Source organism: Sciurus vulgaris (assembly GCF_902686455.1).
Source record: "Sciurus vulgaris genome assembly, chromosome: 17".
Lineage (NCBI taxonomy): Eukaryota > Metazoa > Chordata > Mammalia > Rodentia > Sciuridae > Sciurus > Sciurus vulgaris.
In genome coordinates, this window is record NC_136478.1 from 27,422,579 (window position 1) to 27,444,656 (window position 22,078).

Consider the following 22,078-nt stretch of genomic DNA (forward strand, 5'->3'; position numbering starts at 1 on the left):
ATGCAATGTTTCATTTCTTCCCCAGACTGCCCTGCCTACCTCTGTATGACAGACGAGGAACCGAAACTCAGCGGTCTACCGAGATACCTAGAAGTGCTTAGAAGCGAACACGGCACCAACAGCTGACAAAAAAGGAGCACTCCCTCCTCCTGATACCCAGGTTACCCAGACACCGCCCCAGTACTTGGAGTCGCGCAAGAGATCCGCTCAGCGTCCAGAGAGGCGCAGGAATTCTCCCGAGGACACACAGCGCCCTAGAAGGGGCGGGGAGAGTGGTCCACGCAGAGAGCTGCGTCGCCCCGGCCACTGGCCAGGAAGACACAGGGGAGCAAAGCCGCGGCGCGCGGGGGACAAACGCGCGGCTGTCCTTGCTGGCTCCGGCGGAGCCATCTCCGGGACTCGGAGCTTGGTTTCCCAGTGGTGGAGCTACGATGGCCGCAAAGGAACTGGGGCGCTGGCTGGGTCCGCGGCGAGCCGAGGGTTAAAGGGGCGGGACCTGCGGCGGGGGCGGGTCCGGGCTCGGCCGCACCTGGAGGCGCCGGCTCCCGCCCGACGCCTAGTGCAGCGCGGGCAGCCCCAGGGGAGCCCAGCCCCGGAGCAGCGGCACCCACTGTGGGAGGGCGGCGACCGCGGCCGGGGCCACCTCGGGAGGCGACATGGCCGAGTTCCCGTCGAAAGTGAGCACGCGGACCAGCAGCCCCGCGCAGGGCGCCGGCGCCTCGGTCTCGGCGCTGCGCCCGGATCTGGGCTTCGTGCGCTCCAGCCTCGGGGTGCTCATGCTGCTGCAGCTGGTGAGCGCGCGGGCCCGCGGGCTGGGGGGTCCCGTCCGGGTCGCGGGCACTCGCGAGCGGCGCCACCTCTTCGCTCCGGGTACGCTCCCAGCCGGGCTCAGCGCACCGACGCTCAGTGCCCACCCCCGGGCGCCTCCAGGACCGACCCCCGGTATCACCCTGAACCTTCTCGCCGCTGAACGGCGCCGCGGCCATCCCTGTGAGCACGTGCACCATGCGCCCAAGTTCGGGGTACTCACGCCCCAGCGCCCATCATTCCCGCCCCGGGTGGTCACCGCCGCCACACAGAAGCACCCACGCACGACTCTCTCCCCCGCTGTTGTCTGCTCTCTTCCTCCCTGCCCCCTGTCCTCCAGGGGACCCAGGTTGAGTGGGGCGAAGTCCACTCTCGGCCCTCCTCTGCCAACCTCGGGCGCTGCGCGTGGTTGCACTCCACAGCTCTCCCGGTCCCGGCGAAAGAGGACTACCGTGCCCCCGACACCGACGCGCAGGCACGTCCCTGTGTGCTCCCGCGCGGAGCCAGGCCCTCTGGCTTCCTCCGGGTGACCTGCCGGGTTCTAGCCGGTTTGGCCGGCCCCACCGGGCCGAGATAGCGCGCTCGATGCTAGGGACAGGGGTTTGTGGGAAGCCAGAGGCCGACTCCTACCGCTCCCAGACCTCGGTGCAGACCCCAAAGGGAACGCCACGCCCCACCCGTCCAGTTACAGGCCTGGGGTGTTCGCCTTCTCCCACAGCACCCTCCAGGGAGGGTCTGGAGAGCGGGTGGCTGCCCCTGTGGGAGGGAGCCCCACCAGCTGAGGATTCGTAGTCGGTAGACGTGGACGGACTTGGAGGTGGGCTCCCATCACTTTTCCTTTACTATCCCGCGAGGGGGTACGTCCCGCCGCCCCCTCGCTGCCCAGTGCTAGCAAGGCCGACAGGCGAGGCTGGAGATGGTGGCGTTGTCACTGTGCTGCCCAACCCTCGCCTGAGCTCACGTCTCCTCCCACCTGCTTGGAGGGCGGCCACCTCCACCTGGGTGCGTGCGACCTCTTTCAGGATTCCTCACCTTTCCTTGTGTGGGCCACCTCCCCCACCCCAGCCTCGGATCCCCTGCTGGGGTTGTGTAAAATGCAGATCTTTGGACCCCACCCCCGGAAAAAATGTGGGATTGTTATTTGAATCTCAGGAAGTGCAGCCAGAAATCTACTCGTTTAGCTCTTCTCCCAGAGGTGTTTTTTTTTTTTTTTTTTTTTTTTGGGGGGGGGGGTGGGGGGTGAGGGGTGGGGGTTGTTTGTTTTGTTTTGTTGGTTTTGGGTGAGAATTTCTGTCCTGAGAGGTGACCCTCTTCCGGGGCTAATTTAAACCTGCGGGGAAGAGCCATGACCCCACTACAGCTTGAAGGCTCATTTCTGGGCTGAGGTGAGAACCTGATGCGCGGAAGGTGCCATTGGCTTGTGAAAGAGAGTGCCGGGCAGGGGGGAAGGCTTCCTGGAGGAGGGGGCTTCTGAGCTGGGGCTGCAGCGGTTTCTGAGGCAAAGGTTGAGAAGGAGTGAGCCAAGGCAGGGCCCTGCGTGACCGAGGCTTGGGAATGGAGATTGAGGGGAAGTCGGGAATAGCCAGCAGGTTGGGGAGGCTGGAGTTGAAGCCTGTCTCTGGTGTGGTCCCCAAGTGTGTATCTTTCTGGACCCAGGTGATCACCAAGAGTCTTGTACACCTCTGCTAGAACTAGACTTGCTCTGGTGGCAACCTTAGGGGCTTTTGGGAGCAAGTTGGACAGCTGATGGGTGGCTTGGTGCATCCCCCAGGATTAAACATTTGGTGGTGGGGTGGTTGTGGGGGGACAGGAGCATTTTGCATTTGAACCATGAGAATTGCCATTAAGGGGAGAGTTAAACAAACTGGAATGAGGGACCGGCTGTGGTACAAAGGGATTTTGGTGGCTTGATGATTTGGGGGTCCTCTGCAGTGTCAGCGACCCAGTCCTGAGGACCCAGGACCCCTCAAAAGTTGTAGACATTGAGGTCTAGGTGGGACCCTCCCAGGGTCCTGTGGTGGAGTTTGCTGTGGGCACCCTGGCTCTCAGGGACCGCGGGTGAGGGCTCTGGGCTTTCTTTGCCCCCCAGCCCCCAGTGCTTTGCCCCCCCCCCCCCCTCCGGAGTTCTGAAGACCTGCACCTTTTAGAGCCAATCTGCCCTTTGGAGAAGCTGTTTCCTGAACTGTTTCCATGGCAACAAATGGTTCCACTGGGCCTGAGATCGGATTCAGGCAAAAGGTACCACCCTCTGCTGGGAAGCTGGGTCCTTTGAGGGTTCATATTCTCCCCCACTTCACAGGCCCAGAGGTGGTGCTTGGTCGGGGACCTCACTGCCCCTCCTCCACCAGAGTGATTTTTCTGGTCTGAGCCTTGATTATCACACTCAGCTTTGCTCCCAGGAGGCATGGGTCTGGCGCTTTGGAGTGGGCATCAGAGCACCCCCACCCCCCATCAGAGAAGGCTGGATGACTCCTCTGTTTACCCAGAATTCAGTGGGGTTCCTGGTCTGATGGGAGAGGGCTGTAGCTAGGAGGGCCCCCCGCTCCTTGAGCAGAAGCCTCCTGAGTCACAGATGCCTGCCAGTGGTCACTGCTCTCTCACCACCTCTCTCCCCACCAGTCTAGTTCCAGAAAGAATATTAGATCTTAAGCCACGTAAGACAGAAGAGTTAACATATTTCTAAAAGGTGATGGTTTGGAGGGAGGAATTGACTTTAAAGATAGGTAAAAAGAGATTATTGCATCAGAAATCTGTGGTACGTCTAAGGGTGCCCGTAGTAAGTTTAAGGGTATGGTTGAGCTTCCTAGAGCCTAAGCAAAAAGGGAAACCTGATTCATATGCAAACAGTCTCCAAAGAAGGATTCAGGCGAGTTTGACAACTCTTCTGGCCTTGAAAACCCAGAGTCCTGGGGCTGGGGGGATAACTCAGTCGGTAGAGTGCTTGCCTTGTAAGCACAAGGCCCTGGGTTCGATTCCCAGCACCCCCCCCCCAAAAAAAAAGAAAAAGAAAGAAAACCCAGAGTTCTCAATGCTGTAGTTCTTTGCCTGGTGAGGAAGAAGAATGTCGTGGAAGGTGTGGTTCGCTGGTTCTTATGGAAACTCCTGAAGGCTTTTTAGAATAACTATAAAGTAAATGCCAGTGAAGTGTCCATATCCTTCTTATTTTTTAAGTACTTCCAAAGCTCTGGGGAGGACGAGGATCTTACTTGCTTAGGAATCAGGCTCAGAGAGGATGAGGGCTTGTGCAAGGTCACACAGGAGAGTGGCCAACCTACCACTGAGGTTTTGGGAATCCTAAGCCTGTAGCTGTGCTCCCTGCTTTGTCTAGGTGGTTGGGATTCTTAGGGTGCTTTGGAGGAGAAGCAGGACTTGGGAAAGGAAGGGAGGGTTTCCTGGCAGAGGGGTCTAGGAGTGTGGAAGAGGGTAGTAAGAACGAGGTTCAGGGCAGACCCTGGCTTGTGGGAAGCGCGGGCTCTCACACAGGGTCCTTGGGACACAGGAGGTGGGAGCTGTATGAATGCCCTGTGGCATTAGGGCCATTTGCATTGGCGCCGCTCTTACCCTACTTCCCGGGATTAGAAGTGGTCACACAGTTCCCAATTTGCAGGTGAATTAGCAGATCTAGAGCCTGGTCTTTGGCCAGAGCACAGGTCCAAGGTGTGAGAAGTGGAGCCCCGCTCCACACCCAGGCTCCGCTCCTCGCTCCTCCTCGCTGGCTTGTGCCCTGGGGAGTTCCCTCCCTTCCCTGAGCCTCAGTTTCCTGGCCTCTAAAATGGTGAGGGTGGGATTTGGAGGAGTGGGAAAGTAGTGCCTGCCAGCAGCTTGCCCTGATGCAGCGGAAGTTGGGACTCACAGGGACCCACAAGTTCCAAGGAAGCACGTGAACTTGAACTTGAACTTGAATGCTCAGGGCCAACGAGCTCAGCCTCTCTCCAGGCTGCCCACTTCATCCTCGAGTGTTAGAAAGCTTCTCCTTTAGGTGATCCTGGCTCTGCCTCCAGCACCAGCCGGCAGGCTAGCTCTTCTCCAAGAAGGGGACAGGAGAGGCCTGATCTCCAGGAAGGGGCTGCCATGGTAGTTGGGGCCCAGAAGGTGAGAACAGGGGTTGGTGGCATTGGGGTTGCAGTGCTGGGGACTCCCAGGACTTTCCTTGGCACTGAGACCTGTGGTGGTGCAGTGTCCTCAGTGTGGCCTCCCAGGCCCGTCCACTCTCCCGCTCCTCCAACCCAGCTCCACTGCCCGGGGCCCAGGTACCGTGACTCGCCTGCTCCTGCCTCCTGTGGTGGAGAAGGGGTTGCATGTTTGGGAATTCAGTTATGATTTTATGAGCATATGAATAGATCATCCTTAAAAAATAAAAACCTGGACAGATAGGCCATAAAGTTGTCCTTGGACCCGTCTCCCTGTGGGGACAACTATTTTGAATTTTTTTTTCTTTCTATGCATTTTTAAAAACAGTGATGGTTTTATTCTGTGTCCACACTTTACTCTGCTCATGCTGCATTTGGGGTCTCTTCGTGCCAGCACATCCCTATCACCCTCCTTTTAACCTTGGAAGGGATCCCTCATCAGCACCAAAGCTTTTAGCTCATTAGCTGGCTCCCTATCTTCAATCGATGGACCCATTGTGGTGTGTGTGTGTGTGTGTGTGTGTGTGTGTTGTTTTGTGGTACTGGGGATTGAACCAAGGTCCTCACGCATGCTAGGCATGCACTCTGTTGCTGAGCTACATCCCCAGCCCTTTTTATTTATTTTGAGGTCGGGTCTCACTAAATTGCTGAGGCTAACCTCAAACTTGTCATCCTCCTGCCTCAGCCTCTCAAGAAACTGGGCTTACAGGCACCTGAACCCACTCATTGTGTGTGTGTATGTTTCTTGTTACTGGGGATTGAACTCATAGGGGATTTACCACTGAACCATGTCTCCTCAGCCCTTTTTATTGTTTTGAGACAGGGTCTTGCCAAGTTACTGAGTCTAGCCTCAAATTTGAGAGCCTGCTGCCTCAGCCTCCCAGTCGCTGGGATTGTAGGTGTGCACCATTGCACCTGGCTTCCTTCATTTCTAACTCTTAGGATTTCTGTTGTGGTACTGGGGATCAGACCCAGGCCTCAGGCAAACCGAGCAGGTGCTCCACCACTGAGCTACATCTCCAGTCCTTCCTTAACTTTTTTTTTCTAGTAGGCGTTTTGTTTACAAAACTCAAGAATAGGGGCTGGGGAGATAGCTCAGTCGGTAGAGTGCTTGCCTTGTAAGCACAAGGCTCTGGGTTCGATCCCCAGCACCCAAAAAAAAAAAAAAAAAAAAAAAAAAAAAAAAAAAAAAAAAAAAAAAACTCAAGAATAAAATAGGGAGTGGAAAATAGTAAGAACTACCTGTCCCTCCTGGTTAAGGCTGACTCCTTCGTGCCATGTTTCCCATGTTCCATTTTATGACCTATTTAAGTTGGGCGTGGTGGTGCACCTCTGTAATCCCAGCCTCTGTAATCTGGAGGCCGAGGCAGGAGGATCACAAGCTCAAGACCAGCCTCAGCAACTTAGTGAGGTCCTACGCAACTTAGTGAGACTCTGTCTCAAAATGGAAAATAATAAACAGTTGGGAACATGGCTTGGTGGTTAAGTGCCCCTGGGTTCAATCCCCTGGTACCAAAAAAAAAAGATGGCATATGCAAATGACAAGGAAGGTAGGCCATCCTGTGTTTCTGTTTTTACCCTAGACTTGGTCTGTCCAGAGGCTTCTGCATTTGCCCCGTTCATGTCTGTAAACATGTGCCTCAGGGTCTTTTTATCTTAGTGCAGGGAGCGCCCTCACTTCCTTTTGAGGCTCCTGTCCTGTGCCCTTGTGCAGACCTGGAGTGACTGGTGTGGCCAGCCCCGTGGGTGACAGGCACTTGGTTTTGCTGCTGCACAGCTCTGCTGCAGGGAGTGGTCTCACCCCCACCATGCCAAGTGTGGTCCCTCTCCAGAAGCGGCCCACCGGGTCAGAGGTGCGTGTCTTTGTGATTGGATGGAGGTTGCCAAACAGCCTCCATAGAGGCCACACCCATCCTCCTGGGAGGTGCCTGTTCCCACAACTGCCCTGCCTGGTGCCTGGACACTTCCAGATGTCCCGGATCTGAGAGGCCAGAATGGCAGGTCAGTGTGGTGTTTTAGTCCTCTTAGGAGTGAGGTGGTCTCCCCACCCCCCAAGTGCTGGGGGTTGAACTCAGGTCCTCTACCTGTTAGGCAAGAGCCCTACCACTGAGCTGCACCCCAGCCCTGTCTATTTGATTTTGAGACAGGGTCTCACTGAGATGTCCGGGCCGGCCTTGCATTTGCAACCCCCCTGCCTCAGCCTCCTGAGTAGTGGGATTCTGGGTGGGCACAGCTGTGCCCGGCGACCTTTAAAAAAGTACTTCAGAGCCATTTGTATCCCCTCATCTGTTTGCATTCTGCCAAGTTGTTGGTCTGTGTCTTGTCAGGTGCCAGGAGTTCTAGGAGATTTGCAGATGTATTTTTCCTAGTTTTTTACCCATCTGCTCCTACATGCTTTTTGCCATGTAAATTTCATGGGTTTTGTTGTGGTTGTTGCTGAAAGTTTCTTTCTGGCTTCTGGAAACTGAGGCATAGTTAGGCTTTTCCCAATCCAAAGTAATAAAGTTCTACATAGAACGTGGCAGGTCCCTAGCCAGGAGCGGGCCCATGCCTATAATCCCAGCAGCTCCAGAGGTGGAGGCAGGAGGGTCACAAGTTCAAAGCCAGCCGCAGCAAAAGCGAGTCCCTAAGCAACTCAGTGAGACCCTGTCTCTAAATAAAACACAAAACAGGGCTGGGGATGTGGCTCAGTGGTTGAGTGCCCCTGAGTTCAGTTCCAGGTACCCCCCACATCACCTCCCCCCCTTCCCCCGCTAATAAAAAAGGAACTTGGCAGGACTCATATCATCTCTGTTAACCCCATCCTGAAGGATCACATGGAGCAGACAGCCTCCGTGGAGGCTGAGATGCATTTGCCTGCCTCGGCCTCCTGAGTAGCTGGGATTCTAGATGGGAGGGCCATGCCCGGGTACCTTTAAAAAAATATTTCAGAGTCTCTAGCACCCTTACAACACTTTGAGATACAGTAGTTGAGTGTGGTGGCGCATGCCTATAATCCCAGAGACTTAGGAGGCTGAGACAGGAGGATTGCAAGTTCAAGATCAGCCTCAGCAATTTAGGGAGACCCTGTCTCAAAATAAAACGTTAAAAAAGGCTGGGGATGTAGCTCAGTGGTAGAGAGAGCACCCCTGGAATAGTCCCCAGTACCACAAAAGAAAAAAATAATAGTCCCCCCTTTTACACAGAGACGGACCCCAGAGAAATCTTTTGACCAGACAAACCCTGTAGATACTGTTTTCTTTATGCATAAATAACAATGTGAAATTTTAATTTATAAATCAGGCATTCTAAAGATTAACAATAATAAGAGCAATGAAAGCAATATACTTTAATAAAGTTATTTAAAACTTATGAATTATTTATTTCTGGAATTTTTCACACTGTTTTTTGACTACAAGTATCTGAAAAAAATAGAAAGGCAACCCACAGATAAGGTGGGGACAGCTCTAAAGGATAGCTGCACACCAGGGACACCAGCTTGTCTGTCTAGAATATGTTACATTATTACATGTTTGTTACATTTAACTTTATAGTTAGTTGCCATTGTGCTGGATAGTCCAACTTTCCTAATTATCAGTGATTTAAAAGTTTCCTTTTAAAATTAGCTTATTTGACTGGTATGGTGGTAAATACTTATAATCCCAGTAGCTCAGGAGGCTGAGGCAGGAGGATAACAAGTTCAAGGATAGCCTCATTAACTTAGCGAGACCCTGGCTCAAAATAAAATTTAAAAAGGGCTAGGGATGTAGTTCAGTGGTTCAGTACCTCTGGGTTCAATCCCCAGTACATCCCCCCAAAAAAATGGTATATTTGTATGATATATACAAGTCCATCAAGGGGGTTACCTTAACTAATCATGATACGTCTGTGAAAGGGCATACATTGCCATAATTAAAGATACCTTCCTACCCTCAAATCAAGAAAGCAACTCTCTTGAAGCAATCTTTAGGTTGCATGGTTAAATGAAATAAGCAAGGTGCAGAAAAGTGCACCTTGTGTGACCGTTGTGTGGAAGAAATACACACACAGGATGTGCCTTTCTAAAAATGTGCCTGTGTGTGTGTGTGTGTGTGTGTGTGTGTGTGTGTGTGGGCGGTGGCCTCTGAATAGACACATAAGAACAGCTCTTGATTTCCTTGTCATCCATTATGTATCTCAAATATAAAAAAACTTTGAAAAGTCTTTCTTGTAAAGGAAATATTAAGCAAAAAATATAATTGTGTACACACACACACACATGCAGTTCCAGATAGTTTGTGGATATGGCAAAAGCTCAGAGAGGGAAAGTCACTTTTCCCAGTGTCACACAGCAACAAGCAACATCCCTGAGCTCAGTGTTACTGGCTGGGTGTCTTGGGTGACTTTTCCACCATCTATAAGAAGAAAGAGGACATCTACATCGGGAAGGAACAGGGTCAAGTCTGAAACTGTCCACATGCAGTGGGTTCTCCAGGTGTGATGGCTGTTGACCACCCCTCAGTTGATGACTTGGTTGTGGTGGAATCAACACAGTCCAGGGTCCCGATTTCCCACCCCTAGCAGGTCTGGGGGAGCAGCACCCTGGTGACTTTGGGAAACATAGCGGGTGGGGGTGCAGGTGGGGTGGCAGCTGTGTTCCTTGGCAGCCCCGGGAGCCCAGCCCTGATACTGATGGAGCCGGCGCCCGGCCCTTTGCCTCTGGGCTGGGTCAGTCCCTCCTGTTTGCCCAGGGAGGAGCGGCCAGGGTGGCATTCCGGAGTCTCGGAGGGCAGTGAGGAAAGGAGGCAAGGGCCAAAGGTCGGGCAGCCTGCAGCCTGTGAGCTGCCCGCAGAGCCAGCCTGCTCTGGGACAGTCCACCTTTAATTTGGGGGGGGGCTGGTCAGACACCCAGTGAGCTTTTTACATCGATTAGAGTCATAGGAAGGGGATGCGGCCCCTCCTCGGAGCTGGGCTTGCTTGTGGTCACTCAGATTTCAGTGCCAATATCTCAGAAAGTCTGGGGAAGAGGGAAGACCCTTGCCTTAGGCCAATGCAGCCCCAAGTCCCAAGCAGGCCTCCTTCCTGGGCTAATGAAAATCACACACTTGGGGCTGGGGAGACAGCTCAGTCGGTAGAGTGCTTGCCTTGCAAGCACAAGGCCCTGGGTTCGATCCCCAGCACCCCCCCCCCAAAAAAAAAAAAGAAAAAGAAAAAGAAAATCACACACTTACAACCAGTTTCCTTCTAGAAGACTGGTGGGCACAGCCTCCCTCCCATTACCCCAGCCAGCCCAGGACTGAGCCCCGTCTCTGTCTGAGTCTGCTCTGGCCTCTAGAGCAATGATGCTTCTCATCTCCGGGGGACTCTCCCTCATTTGGACAGCAGAACTAACCACGCTCTACCCCTTTCTGTGTATGACCTTGGGCCAGGACCAGCACTTCTAAAGTGCCTCAGTTTTCCTCATCTGTGAAATGGGTCAAGTGCTTCCTTTAGGGAAAATTGGGCACCAAGGGAGGGAGGCTGTGGGGGCCTGGCAGGCTGGGTGAGGGGCCTCGGGTGGCGGGGTGGGTGCCAGAACTCGCGGGGGCTTTTCCCGAGCAGGAATGAGTCCTTCCCAGAGCCTCCGCCTACTCCCATCTTGGGCGACTTGATCGGGCCCAGAGATCTGCGTGGGAACCCGGGTGGGGTAAGGAGAGGCAGTTTGAGGTCGGGCGGGAAGATTTTCCTAGAACCCTGGGGAGCCCTCGGGAGCGGGGCGGGGCGCTGGAGAGGTGCGAGGGAAACTCCGCCTCCAGATCCAACTGCGGCCCGGCCTCGGGACGACGCTGGGCGGCCTTGGGCTGGACCAGGCCCCGCCAGGTCCCCGTGCTCCTCCCGCCACGGCACTGAGAAGCAGCGGCCCGGGACTCACGGCGGGCGGGACCCTGGCCACGGTCCCTGCTGCCTGCCCTGGACCCAGCACTGCGCCTGGCACCGCGTGGGCCCTCTCCAGAGTGATTGGGCCACTCACGTGCCCATTTTTCAGATGGCAAAAGACAGGCACTGGGCAGTAAGCGCTGCCTGGAGGCGGCAGCGCGGTGCTGGGTTCTGACTCGAGCCCCTGCTTCCTGGAGCGCGGGAATTCCAAGGTGCCTCCCCCTGCCCACCCTCCCCTGGCACAGGAGGGGGTGGTGTGTGGTGGTGTTGTGGCCAGTCCTGGCGCCCGGAGCCTCTGTCCCCTGCCCCTTTGTCTCGTGTGACACAATGGTTGGCTTTTTTGTCCCCATAAAGTCCCTTTCAGTGTAGGGAGAAGGGTCAGGGCTGGGGTGGAGGCTGGTCCTGACCAGGCCAAGTTCTGAGTGTCCTCAGGCTGCCCAGATGTGTCCCAAGAGAGGGGGGAACCCCAGGAAGGGTCATCGGTTGCCCTGGGCCATGGTTTCCTGGATAGCACTGTTGGGAGAGGACACCTGGGGGCTGTGGAAGGACTTGCCACTTGTCACTTGCCCCCTGCTTCCTGCTGCCAGCAGTCAGTGGCCCTTGCCCTCACACTTTTCTAAAACATTTGGTTTAGCTGCCAACATTTAAAAAGGTTGCGGGGCATGGTGGTGCACATACCTACAATCCCAGCAACTCAAGGGAGGCTGAAGCAGGAGGATTGCAAGTTCGAGGCCAGCCTCAACTGAGCAAGATCCTAAGCGACTTAGACCTTGTTTCGAAGTAAAACATGAAGGGGGCTGGGGATGTGGCTCAGTGATAAAGTGCTTCTGAGTTCGATCCCCGTTACCCGCACCCCAAACTTTAAAAAAATGGTAGATTTCACATCAACCTTCAGGTTCTAATGTCCCTTGAAGAATCAGCTCTGGCTACCCCAGGCCAGATGCCAGCTCTCCTGCTCCAGAGACCGTACTGTGTGGCCCTCCACCTGCTCACCGTGTGTCTGCCCCGCTCCTCTGCAGGAGGCCCTGGGGTGGGACTGGACTGCTGGGGCCTCCCCATCCACCCACCTGGCTGACTTATCCGTGCGACACACGGGGCCAGGCCTGTGCCTGGGGCTGGTGTTCAGGTCACCACAGCCTCATCGTCCCCAGGAGCTGCACACACTGCCACCGCCTCGGGAGAGCAGGTGGAGGAATGGTTAGCCCTCAGCGTGACTGTGACATTAGAACACCCACTCGGCCTCTCTTGGACATGGTGCAGCGTCCTTGACCATATTCATTTACATCTCAAAAACACCCTCTGAGGTAGCACATTTTGAAGACATGAAGCACAGAGGGGTTAGGTAACTTGCCTGATGTCACACAGCCAGCAAGTTGGCAGGACCAGAGCGTGACCCAAGGAGCTGACAGGCCAGTCTTCCATCACAGCTGGTGGAAGGCAGATCCTGGCCCCCAACCGCAGGCTCGAGACTCTGAGAAAGGTCTCAGCTTCCAAGGACTGCTGTAATCAAGTTCTGCAGATAGGAATAAAACCATCGCAATGTGACCGCTCAAGCCCTGGAGGCCAGAAGTCTGAAATCCGGGTGGTAACAGGGAAGTTCCTCCTGGAGGTGCCATGGAGGGTGTCCGTGCTCCCTCCTCACTTCTGGTGGTGACTGGCAGTCCTTGGTGTTCTTGGCTTGTACAGGTGTCAGTTCAACCTCTGCCCTTGTCTCGGCCTCCTTTTTGGGTGGGTCTCTAAGTGCAGATTTCCCTGTTATTCTTTGTGTGTGTGTGTGTGTGTGTGTGTGTGTGTGTGTGTTACTGGGGGTTGAACCAGGTGTTCTGCCACTGAGCTCTATCCCCAGCCCTTTTAAAAAATTTTTGAGACAGGGTCTCACTAAGTTGCCCAGGCTGACCTTGAACTTGCCATCCGCCTCCCTCAGCCTCCTTGTCACTGCGATTACAAGCATGCACCACCTCCCCTGGCCCCAATTTCCCTGTTCTTATAAGAACATGGGACTGTTTCAGTATGGCCTCGCTTGAGCTTGGTGACATCTGCAAAGCCTCCACCTCCACATTAGGCCAAGGTTAGGACTCCAGCATGCCTCTGGGATGCCATTCCACACACAGCACAGAATGACCAGGAAAACCGCCCCCAGAGTCACGGAAAGGCACCCGCACAGCCTGGAGTGGCCTGTCCCTGTGTCGCCAGTGCAGTTTCTGAGGACAGTGGCTGGAGGGAGCAATGCCTGTTGGTGGGTATTTGTAAGGGAACGCGCTTCTCTGGCTGGGTAGGTGATTTTAATAAAAAACATCTGTGTTGCCCAATCCATTAGAAGCTCTTTGGCAGTGGAAGGTCCTGTGAATGTGTCCTTTCTGACATTGTAGTTCTCATTTAAAGAAAAGTTTCTGAATCCAAATTCTTCAGATTTTCAGGAGGGGGCGGTTATACCCCTGAGAGTTCCAGACAGTTCTCTGTTTATCTGCAGAGCCTCTCTCAGGAGGTGTTGCAGGGTCTCCAGAGAACACACGTGTGCGAGTGTGCGCGTGCGCGTGTGCGTGTGTGTGGAGAGACGTGCTGGTGTACGTACAGAGAAATTTAGGGACAGAAAGACACAGAGGTGACAGTCACCAAGCAGAGCACAGTCCTGCTACTTCCCAGGGACCCGTATGGCGAACTTGCCATCCTCCTGCCTCGGCCTCCCGAGTGACTGGGATTACAGCTGCAGTCTCGGCTGAACTCGCCCATTTGGGGCACTTACCTGCACCTTGTATTTCACTCGTCCGGGGTGCGTCTGGCTGTCTTCGTTAGAATGGGCGCTTCGTGAGAGCAGGGCGGTCCACGCTGTCACGGGGCCCAATAGATACCTGCTGCATGGATGGGCAGGAGGGACTGGGCGAGGCCCTGGGGGCAGTCGGGGCTCCTGCCTCCCCCTGCCTCAGGCTACCCATTGGTGGCCCTTCCTCTTCCTGGGGCGAATCCCACCATAAGGCAATGAGTCCTTGCTCCAGCGAGAGTGGAGCCTCAGCAGGAGGGGGTTCTGGGGTCCCACCTGGGGTCCAGGGAGTCCTGAAGCTTCTGGAATTGTGGCCTGGGGCTTGGCTCTCCTACAGGACCACCCAGGCCAACGAAGTGGTCAGCAGATGTGAGGGTGCCCTGTGTCCTGAGCAGATTCTCCCTGGGGGCCTCCACGAGGGGCTCAGGGACCAGGACAGACCAGTCTGTCTGGTTCGAATGGCGGAGTGGACCTTCTGTGCTCTAGGACAGATGGAGGTAGCTCCCTGGGCCCGGAGCCAGCTGCGCAGCCAGGAGGAACCAGACATTCCCACTGCTTATCCACCGCCTCATCTCCCACAGGCCCCGCTTACTGATCTGGAAAACAGGGCTGGGGGCAGGAGCTGGGCAGGCAGGGTGGGCGCTGCCCTTGCACCCCCTGGAATGCCCTCAGGGCTCAATGACCCAGCATCTCGGGGGTCAGGGAAGGACAGACCACCCGCCCTGGCTTTCCCCACAGGCACATCTTCAGAGCTGCTGTTTGAAAATGGGACAACAGAAGGTTTGGACTTAGGTTTAAGGTGGGAATCTATGTAGAGAAACGAGACACCTCCCGGGCGGGCACAGCGGGAGGGCACTGAGAGGTCCCCATCAGGAGGTGAGAGGCCGGTGGTGACCAGAGGAGCTGGAGACTGGGCGTTTCTGGGTTTTCAGTTCAGCGCATTGTCTAACTTCCCTTGAGGCAGCTGGAGCGTGGCCACACCATGGCCTCCGGGGCCTGTAGGAACTTGCCTGAAATAAAAGCGAATTGTCCTTGAAAGGCCCAGTTCTGGTGGGGAGAAGGGGCCCCCACATGCCGCTTCGGGGGTGCTTGTCCTCCTCAGAACGGTGGCCTCCCCAGCGCAGTGTTCCCTGCCTCACCTGCCGTGTCCGTTTCAGGCAGGATGACCTCAGGACGGAGGTCAAGGGGTGCTGCCCTGAGACTTCCTGCCCTTGGCCTCCCCGAGGAGGGCTCTGTCCCCCGCGTGGCCTGTGCCCAGTGAGGAAGGCCCTGCTGCTCTGTAGAGTGGGCCCCGTGGCCGCCCCTCACCAGCTTATGGCGTCGAGGCAGCACAGGTGGGGTGGCGGGGCTGGCAGGATCCCTGTGGCTCCCCAGCCCCGGGAGAGCGGGTGCAGAGCACCCCAGGGAGGGACCCTTCTTGGGCTTCCGCCTTGGGCTGAGGCCCTTCCTTGGGGGTTGGGGGCACCAGTGGGAGCAGCTCGCAGGTTGCCACTGCCTCCTCCTTAGTGCCTAGGGCCCGTGCAGAGACGGGGCTGACCGTTCCATGGATGAGGACGTGCGACCCTTGGTTCCTGCGCCGTGTCTGCTGGGCACTCTCCGTGTGCTGGGCATGGCCGGGCAATGGAGATGCTGCAGGTGCACACGCGGTCCTCAGGTGTGAGTTCTCGGCAGACCTTGCTGGAACTTTCTAGGGGGGGTGTCCACCAGGAGGGAGGTGTGGCCCCCGTCACATAGCACAGCAGGGATTTGAAGCCCGGTCTTTGGCTCCCAGCCCAGGGTTCCACCTACCACCTCCCCAGGAGGCCATGGTCCCTCCAGGAGAGAGAAGGGAAGTTGTCAGAGGGCCGCTGGACTCAGGGCCAGCTCAGCGGCATGCCAGTCCTGTCCTGACCTCCCATGTGTAGGGTCCTATGCAGAACTTCTCATCTTGTCCTCGGGGTGGCTCGGGGTGGGGTCCCTGGCAGGCGCCCCAGCTCTGGCTGTGCTCTGGGTCATAAACCTCAGGGGAGCTCCAGGCAGCCCCTCGGGCAGTGTGAGCAGCCAGGGCGACTTGTCTCTAAAGGTCAGTGGCCAGGGATGGCTTGCTCTGGGCACGCTCCTCTGATCCGACTGACGGTTGGCTCCCCTCTGGGCTGGTGCCATGTGCCTGCCCACTGCCCAGGGGAAAAAGAGGGACAGCCCCCGCGTGTGTCTGATCAGCAAAGGAGCCTCTTCCCTTGGTGGCCAGGGGTTCCAGAGACTGCCCTCTTTGAAAAGGGAGGATGTGCCAACCTAGACATTCTCAGCCAGGTGAGAAGGGTGGGAAGGAGCCTGCCGCGGGCCTTCCTGGGCCCGGCCTCGGAGCAGGCCCTCTGCAAGTTCCCCCAGATGGCCCCACAGGGTGAGTTGGCCCGAAGACCTCCCCAGGCCCAGAGGGCTGGGCTTGTGTGGTCAGCAGGCCTTGGCTTCGGGAATACCAGCAAACAGCCTTTGCTCCCATTTACACATGCAAAACCAGGAGTCCTTACAAGTGAGCGATCAAAGCACAGAGAGGTTACCAGCTTGCCAAGGTCACACAGTGGTAAGGAGCAGGCAGTTGACTCTGGAGCCAGTGGTGTTGGCCTGGCACACACTGTCCTGGGATGTTCAGGCCCTTCCTGCCGCATGAAACAGGAGGACAGAGGGTCCTTTGGTTCTCTGAGGCCCAGTCTCCCTTGTAAGACAGGGATGGTCATACCTGCAGGGAAGGGCAATTGGGAGAGTCCAGGGAGGTGGGGCAGGGGAGGGATTGGTGGGCGTGAGGCGGGAGGCCCCCCCAGTGGCCTGGTGGGCTGTGCCGCGACCAGCCAGAAGGAGGATACACAGGACGTTCTTTTCCCAGTCGGGGGACTGTGTGGATGCCCATCTCTCAGGGACGAGCTGGTGACCTGAGTTCCTCTCAGCAGTGTTTACTGAGCCCCTCGAAGGCCCAGGTCCTCCATGGGGTGTTGGGACACAGCTACAAGGCAGCCATTGTCCTGCCCCTGCAAGCTCGGCCTGGGGTCTTCGGTGGTGGGTGCTTGGGGTGGGACCAGGGGAGCACAGAAGAGGGTTCTGGAACCCAGACTGCAGTAGGAAAGGTGTCTGGGAACACACAGTTTCTTCTGCTAAGAGATGCCAGTGTCACACAGCACAGTGACGATTGAAAGGAAGCAAGAGTGACAGGAAGGGGCCCCAGCACAGGGGACAGCGGAGCCACAGCAGTATTTCTTGACCAAATGAGAAATAAGGCCAAGACCCGGGGACCTGCTCTGTGGCCCAGCTGGAGTTGTGGGGGCTTGGGACACAGTGGCCCTGTCTTGCCCCCGCAGGTGCTGGGGCTGCTGGTCTGGGCCCTGATTGCCGACACTCCGTACCACCTGTACCCGGCCTATGGCTGGGTGATGTTCGTTGCTGTCTTCCTCTGGCTGGTGACAATCGTCTTCTTCTTCCTCTACCTTTTTCAGCTGCACCTGAAGTGGTACATGGTGCCCTGGCCACTGGTGGTAAGTCAGGGTGGAGGCCCTGGGGGCTCTGGGCTCACACCTCTGCCTCTGGGAGTGGCCACGACAGGGCAGTGACCTTGTCTAAATGAGCTGCCACGGGGATGGCTTGGTTGATGTCCTTTCTGACCCTCAGCTGGCCTGCAGAGCTGGTTGGGAGGGAGGTTGACAGCTCAGGGGTCCGATTTTCTGAGAGCTCTTGACCTTGTCCTGGGAAGAGGGTAAAGGGGCTGTCTAATGGAGTCACAAGAGGCCATTTGGAATCTTGAAAATATCTTTCCTTTGTGAGGATAGTCAGGATTTCCAGCTAGGCAGGTTGGTCAGCCTGGGGCTGGGGCCAGCAGTCGGGAGACTGGGACCTGGAACATGCAGGATGTCCAGATACCCACCTGCCTCCAGCAGGAGGGCTCCCCCACCCAGGTTTGCCCAGGTGGGTCTCAGCGCCCACAGGCTGAGAGCCGACCTAGGAAGTACCCTGGCCAGACACAGAGCAAGCTGCTGGCTGTTTTTTTCTTCTCTGACCCGGAAAACCCCTGCAGCTGGGCCCGAGGCTTTCAGTGAGCAAAGGCACGTGACTGTGGGACCAGGGAGCTGGGACTGGACAGCATTGTTTGCAATTCAATGACTTCTCCACGGAGGAAACGGGAGTCATGCTCGAACAGAATGGGTTTGTTAGCTCCTGACATCACTGGCAGGAGCCAGGCAGTGGTCCATTTCCCAGCCCCCTACCCCCGCCCTGGGAGCCTCTAAGGAGGAATCCCGCGGGACTAGGCGGCCTCCATTTCTGTGCTCCTGGACCTTTCACAGGCCGGGAGGCCTCGCTCAGGATTCCCTGGGATGGGCGACATGGCTGGGCAAGATAGGTGAGTGAGCTGGGCCTGGAGGTTCAGGCCTGTAATCCCAGCAGCTCAGGAGGCTTTGAAAGTTCAAAGCCAGCCTCAGCAACTTAGCGAGGCTCTAAGAAACTCAGCGAGACCCTTCTTGAAATAAAATACCAAAAGGGCTGGGGATGTGGCTCAGGGGGTTCTGGGAACCCTATGTACACATCTGTCCATGCAGAGCCGCCTTTACTCAGCTGAACCCTGAAATTTTGAGATTCTTTTGATTTTTGGAAGTGTTGGAGACAGAGCCCAGATCCTTTCCCATCTCAGCAAGTGCTCGCCCTGAGCAGTAGTATCCTTAGCTTCAAGAATCATATTAAAGTTTTATATGAAATATAAGTTTTCAAATGAAATCTAATTTTAAAATGTCGATAAATTAAAAATAATAATAACTGGGACAAACCTAATGTGGAGGACTACTAGTTTGAAGACTTAACTGGCTCCAGGGGCCAAGCATTTGAGATATGGGGCTGGGGCCTGGCTGCCATCAGCCCAGGACCCCTTCCTGCCTATTTGGCTGAATATTCTACCAGGAGCTTCTGGGTCCTCTGAGGTCCTGACCCTGACATTGTTCCAGGGCCTTCAGCCATACATCCGTGGACTCGGGATGTATCTCAATTCGAAGTGCTTTCCTGGCATGTGTGAGGGCCTGGTCAATCCCCAGAACTGCCAAAAAGAAAAGAAAAGAGCAGAAGATTCCTCTCGCTGGGAAAACCGACCAGCCACAGGGCCAAGCCCTGAAGGGGCACCAGGGATGACCTGGACTTGACCCCGAGCCCCATGTGGAGGAATGACCCTTCACGTGTGGCTCAAGAGCTGGGTTGTGGTTGTGCCATGGTGCACGGGGAAGGGGTTTGCCTGGTGGGTTTGTGGATCAGGCTTTCCTGCCATTTCCCACCCTCAGCCTTAGGGGTGTCTTCTGCTGCTTGCTCAGGTGGCCTCCAGGTTGACCCCATGGGGACTCTTGCCTCTTAAGGCCCTGTTCATAAGTCAGGCCCGCACTTTCCCATCCCACCCTGTGGGTACTACGGGGTGTGCCCCATGGGAACCAGGAGGCCCCAGTTCCTGACCCCGTGCATCTCCCTGTGTCTTAAGCCTTTCCTCCCCACCCCCAGTTAATGATCTTTAACGTGACCGCCACCGTTCTCTATGTCACCGCCTTCGTCACCTGCTCTGCGGCAGTTGACCAGACCTCCTTGAAGGGCTCCCGGCCGTACAACCAGCGAGCAGCTGCCTCTGTGAGTATGTCCCCGAGGGTCCCCCAGCAGTCTACAGCCAAGGTCCCTTCTCCACAGAGCTCTCTGGGTCTGAGGCCAGGCAGCTGCCAGCTCCTGAGTGTTTAGCACCTAAACCTCAGGGGGTCCTGGGAGGAGCCAGGCTGCTTTCAGGCTTCCTGGATGAACCGTGGACCTTGAGGAGCAGGGCTGGTGCAGTTCAGAGGAGCCCTTGCCTAGCTGTTCAAGGCCCTGTGTTCAGCCCCAGCACCACAGCAGGCGGGGGACCACAACCCGATGAGCCGGGATGCGTGGGAATGATTTGTGGTGGCCAGTGGCAGCTGATTCACTGTGGCACTCTGCTGAAAATCAGTCATGCCACACCAACTGAGGGTCGCAGGCTCCCTTGGAGGGTAACTGAGAACTGGAGTCCCTCTGCCACTGACAGGTGCCACAGTGCAGAGACCCTGGGGTCTCAGTGGCACCTGGGAAACGTAACGGGTTCTGCCACCAAGGCCAGACTCAGGCCCCTGTCGAGTGGCTGGTGAGGTAGACCACAGACCCTGCACACCTGTCACACTTCACTCCGGAGGCCCTGCGTACCTTTCCCTAGTAAGGGAGAGGAAGCGTCTACCAGTCCCTTTTCACAGACAAGGAAATGCTGGTTCTAGGAGGTTAAGGGACCTGTCTGGGATCATGGTCATGTCCAGTGCAGGACAGCCCTGGGGTATCCTCACTCCTCCTCGTGAGGGTGGTTTTGCAATCAGTGAACTTGACCATGGGGATAGAAATGTGGAGCTTCTGAATGCAGATACAGGTGCAAGTATAGAGGTATGATTGGATCCAGAAAATTCCCAGGTGGCTTTGTTTTTTGTTTTGTTTTGGTTTTTTGGTATGCGGGGGTTGGACCCAGAGGTGCTTAACCACCGAGCCACATCCCCCCAGGGTGGCTTTGAATGTACCTTTTTTTTGTGGTGCTGGGTGTCAATCCCAGGGCCTCGTGCATGCTGGGCAAGCGCTCCACCCGAGCTCACCACCCAGCCTGAATGTTACCTTGCTAAAACTAACTTTCTGCTAGGGATCTAGTGTCCATGGCCCTCCCCCGGGACACTCTTGGAGCATTGGGCACAGCTCGTTCATCTGACATGACCTTTTCCTACACTTGGGGTACAGTGTTGGTCTCCCCAGAGCCCCACCGCCACCGCTGTCAAACGGGCCTCAGTACGAGGCGGTGCGCTGCCAGACTCGTTCTGGTTAGCTGAGGGGCCTCCGAGGAGCCCTGCTGTGCTGGTTCCACGGTCACCTGCTGCTCCTGGTGCTGTGCTGACTGACCACCTACCACCTTTCTCCCCTCAGTTCTTTGCCAGTCTGGTGCTGATCGCCTACGGAGCCAGCGCCTTCTTCAGCTTCCAGGCCTGGCGAGGAGTGGGCAGCAACGCGGCTACCAGTCAGGTGGCTGGTGGCTACGCCTAAACCCTGTGTCTTGGCACGCGCTGGCCTGCGGAGCTGCTGCTGCATTGCAGCGCAGGGCCATTAGCCAACCCGAGCCTGGAGCCCTGCACGGAGTCGCGGGGCTCTCCTCTGCCCCACAGACCGGCGCGCCCAGCACTCCCAGGGGCACAGGCCCACGTTGACAGGCATGTGGCTGGCAAGAGCCAATGCTGGGAGCGGCTCCCCATCCCCCTTATTCAGCAGAAGGTGACGGGGGATGAGGGGCTCTCGCTGTCTCCACCTTGTCTTCAGAGGACTTCGATGTGCGAGGCCCACCCTGCTCACCAGCACTAACTGCACTAACAGACTCCAGCCCTGCGGCCCTCGGGCGCCACAGCGTAAGCTAACCAGCACACCTGTGTACCCTGGTTCCCGGAGCTCTGAGCAAGCCCAGGAACCATTCCGATTCCTTAAAACACCCTTCCGATCCCCCTGCCCCCAAGCTGACATGTCGCCTGTTGGGAGACATAGGAAGAGTTAGGATCTCAGACATCCTGGTTATTTAATGCAAATAGGTTCTTCGGGATCTCGATGACAACCCTCTCCAGGCGCCCTCCCTGGCCCAAACCCTCATTTGTAATCCTCCCTTTGGGAAAAGCTGACACCATGTGATCACGTTCCCCAGGCTGTTGATTAGGCACGTGAGACAGGAGGAGGGAAGTAGGCCCTCGCCTGGTGAGTTGTCATGTGGTTGGTGGCGACTGTTTTTTTTTTTTTACAAAAATAAAGACAGAACTTCTTTGGAAACAAAGGAGCATCATGGTTGTCAATGCAAACTCCAGGAAGCTGCAGATGAACACTGAGCAGAGGTTCCAGAATGCCCACCACAGGGCAGCTCTGGCGGGGGAGTATCTCCGCACTGCCAGCCAACATCCCGAGGGACACTGCCCATGCTTCCTGCCTGCCATGCTGGAGCAGTCCAGGCTGTGCCCTGTGTCTGGGCACAGGTTTAAAAGCACTCCCTCCCTTTTATTCTTAAAAGTGTCCCAGAGGCTGGAGGGGTGGCTCAGCGGTAGTGGGTTTGGTCCCCAGTACCCCAGGGCAAGACAAAAACATGTGGCAGAGTACCAAATTGGTCACCCTTGCTTTGTCAGGCATGTTCAGTGATCTTACTGAATTTAGAATTTCAGTGTCACCTACCTCAAAAGTCTGGGAAGCCCAGAGAGGACATCCAGGTGGCTGAGCCACACTGGATACTCACAGCTGGTAGAGACCAGAAAGAACGGCAGCTGGGTCCTTCTGAGCTTATTTTCCTAACGCTTTAGAGGAACATCCTCTGGGTGAAAAGTCAAAGGCTTTTTCTAGCTGAGGGATGAGGGACAGGCTTGCTGTCCTGATACAAATCCTACTCTCAAGTTGTTGAACAGTAAATTATAATCATGGCAGGATTAAGCTGTTTGGTTTTGAGTTTGATTTTAAGGAA

The 22,078-nt window shown here is 56.0% G+C and overlaps 1 protein-coding gene across 1 annotated transcript; it reads left to right on the plus strand.

Moving 5' to 3' along the window:
• The first annotated feature begins 285 nt into the window (after positions 1 to 285).
• PLLP (plasmolipin) lies at positions 286 to 21,368 on the plus strand. Its single transcript, XM_079119892.1, has 4 exons — positions 286 to 791; positions 16,899 to 17,072; positions 19,066 to 19,188; positions 20,521 to 21,368. The coding sequence occupies exons 1-4, from the start codon at positions 657 to 659 to the stop codon at positions 20,635 to 20,637; spliced, it is 549 nt and encodes a 182-aa protein (XP_078976018.1). The 5' UTR covers positions 286 to 656; the 3' UTR covers positions 20,638 to 21,368.
• The last annotated feature ends 710 nt before the right edge of the window (positions 21,369 to 22,078 follow it).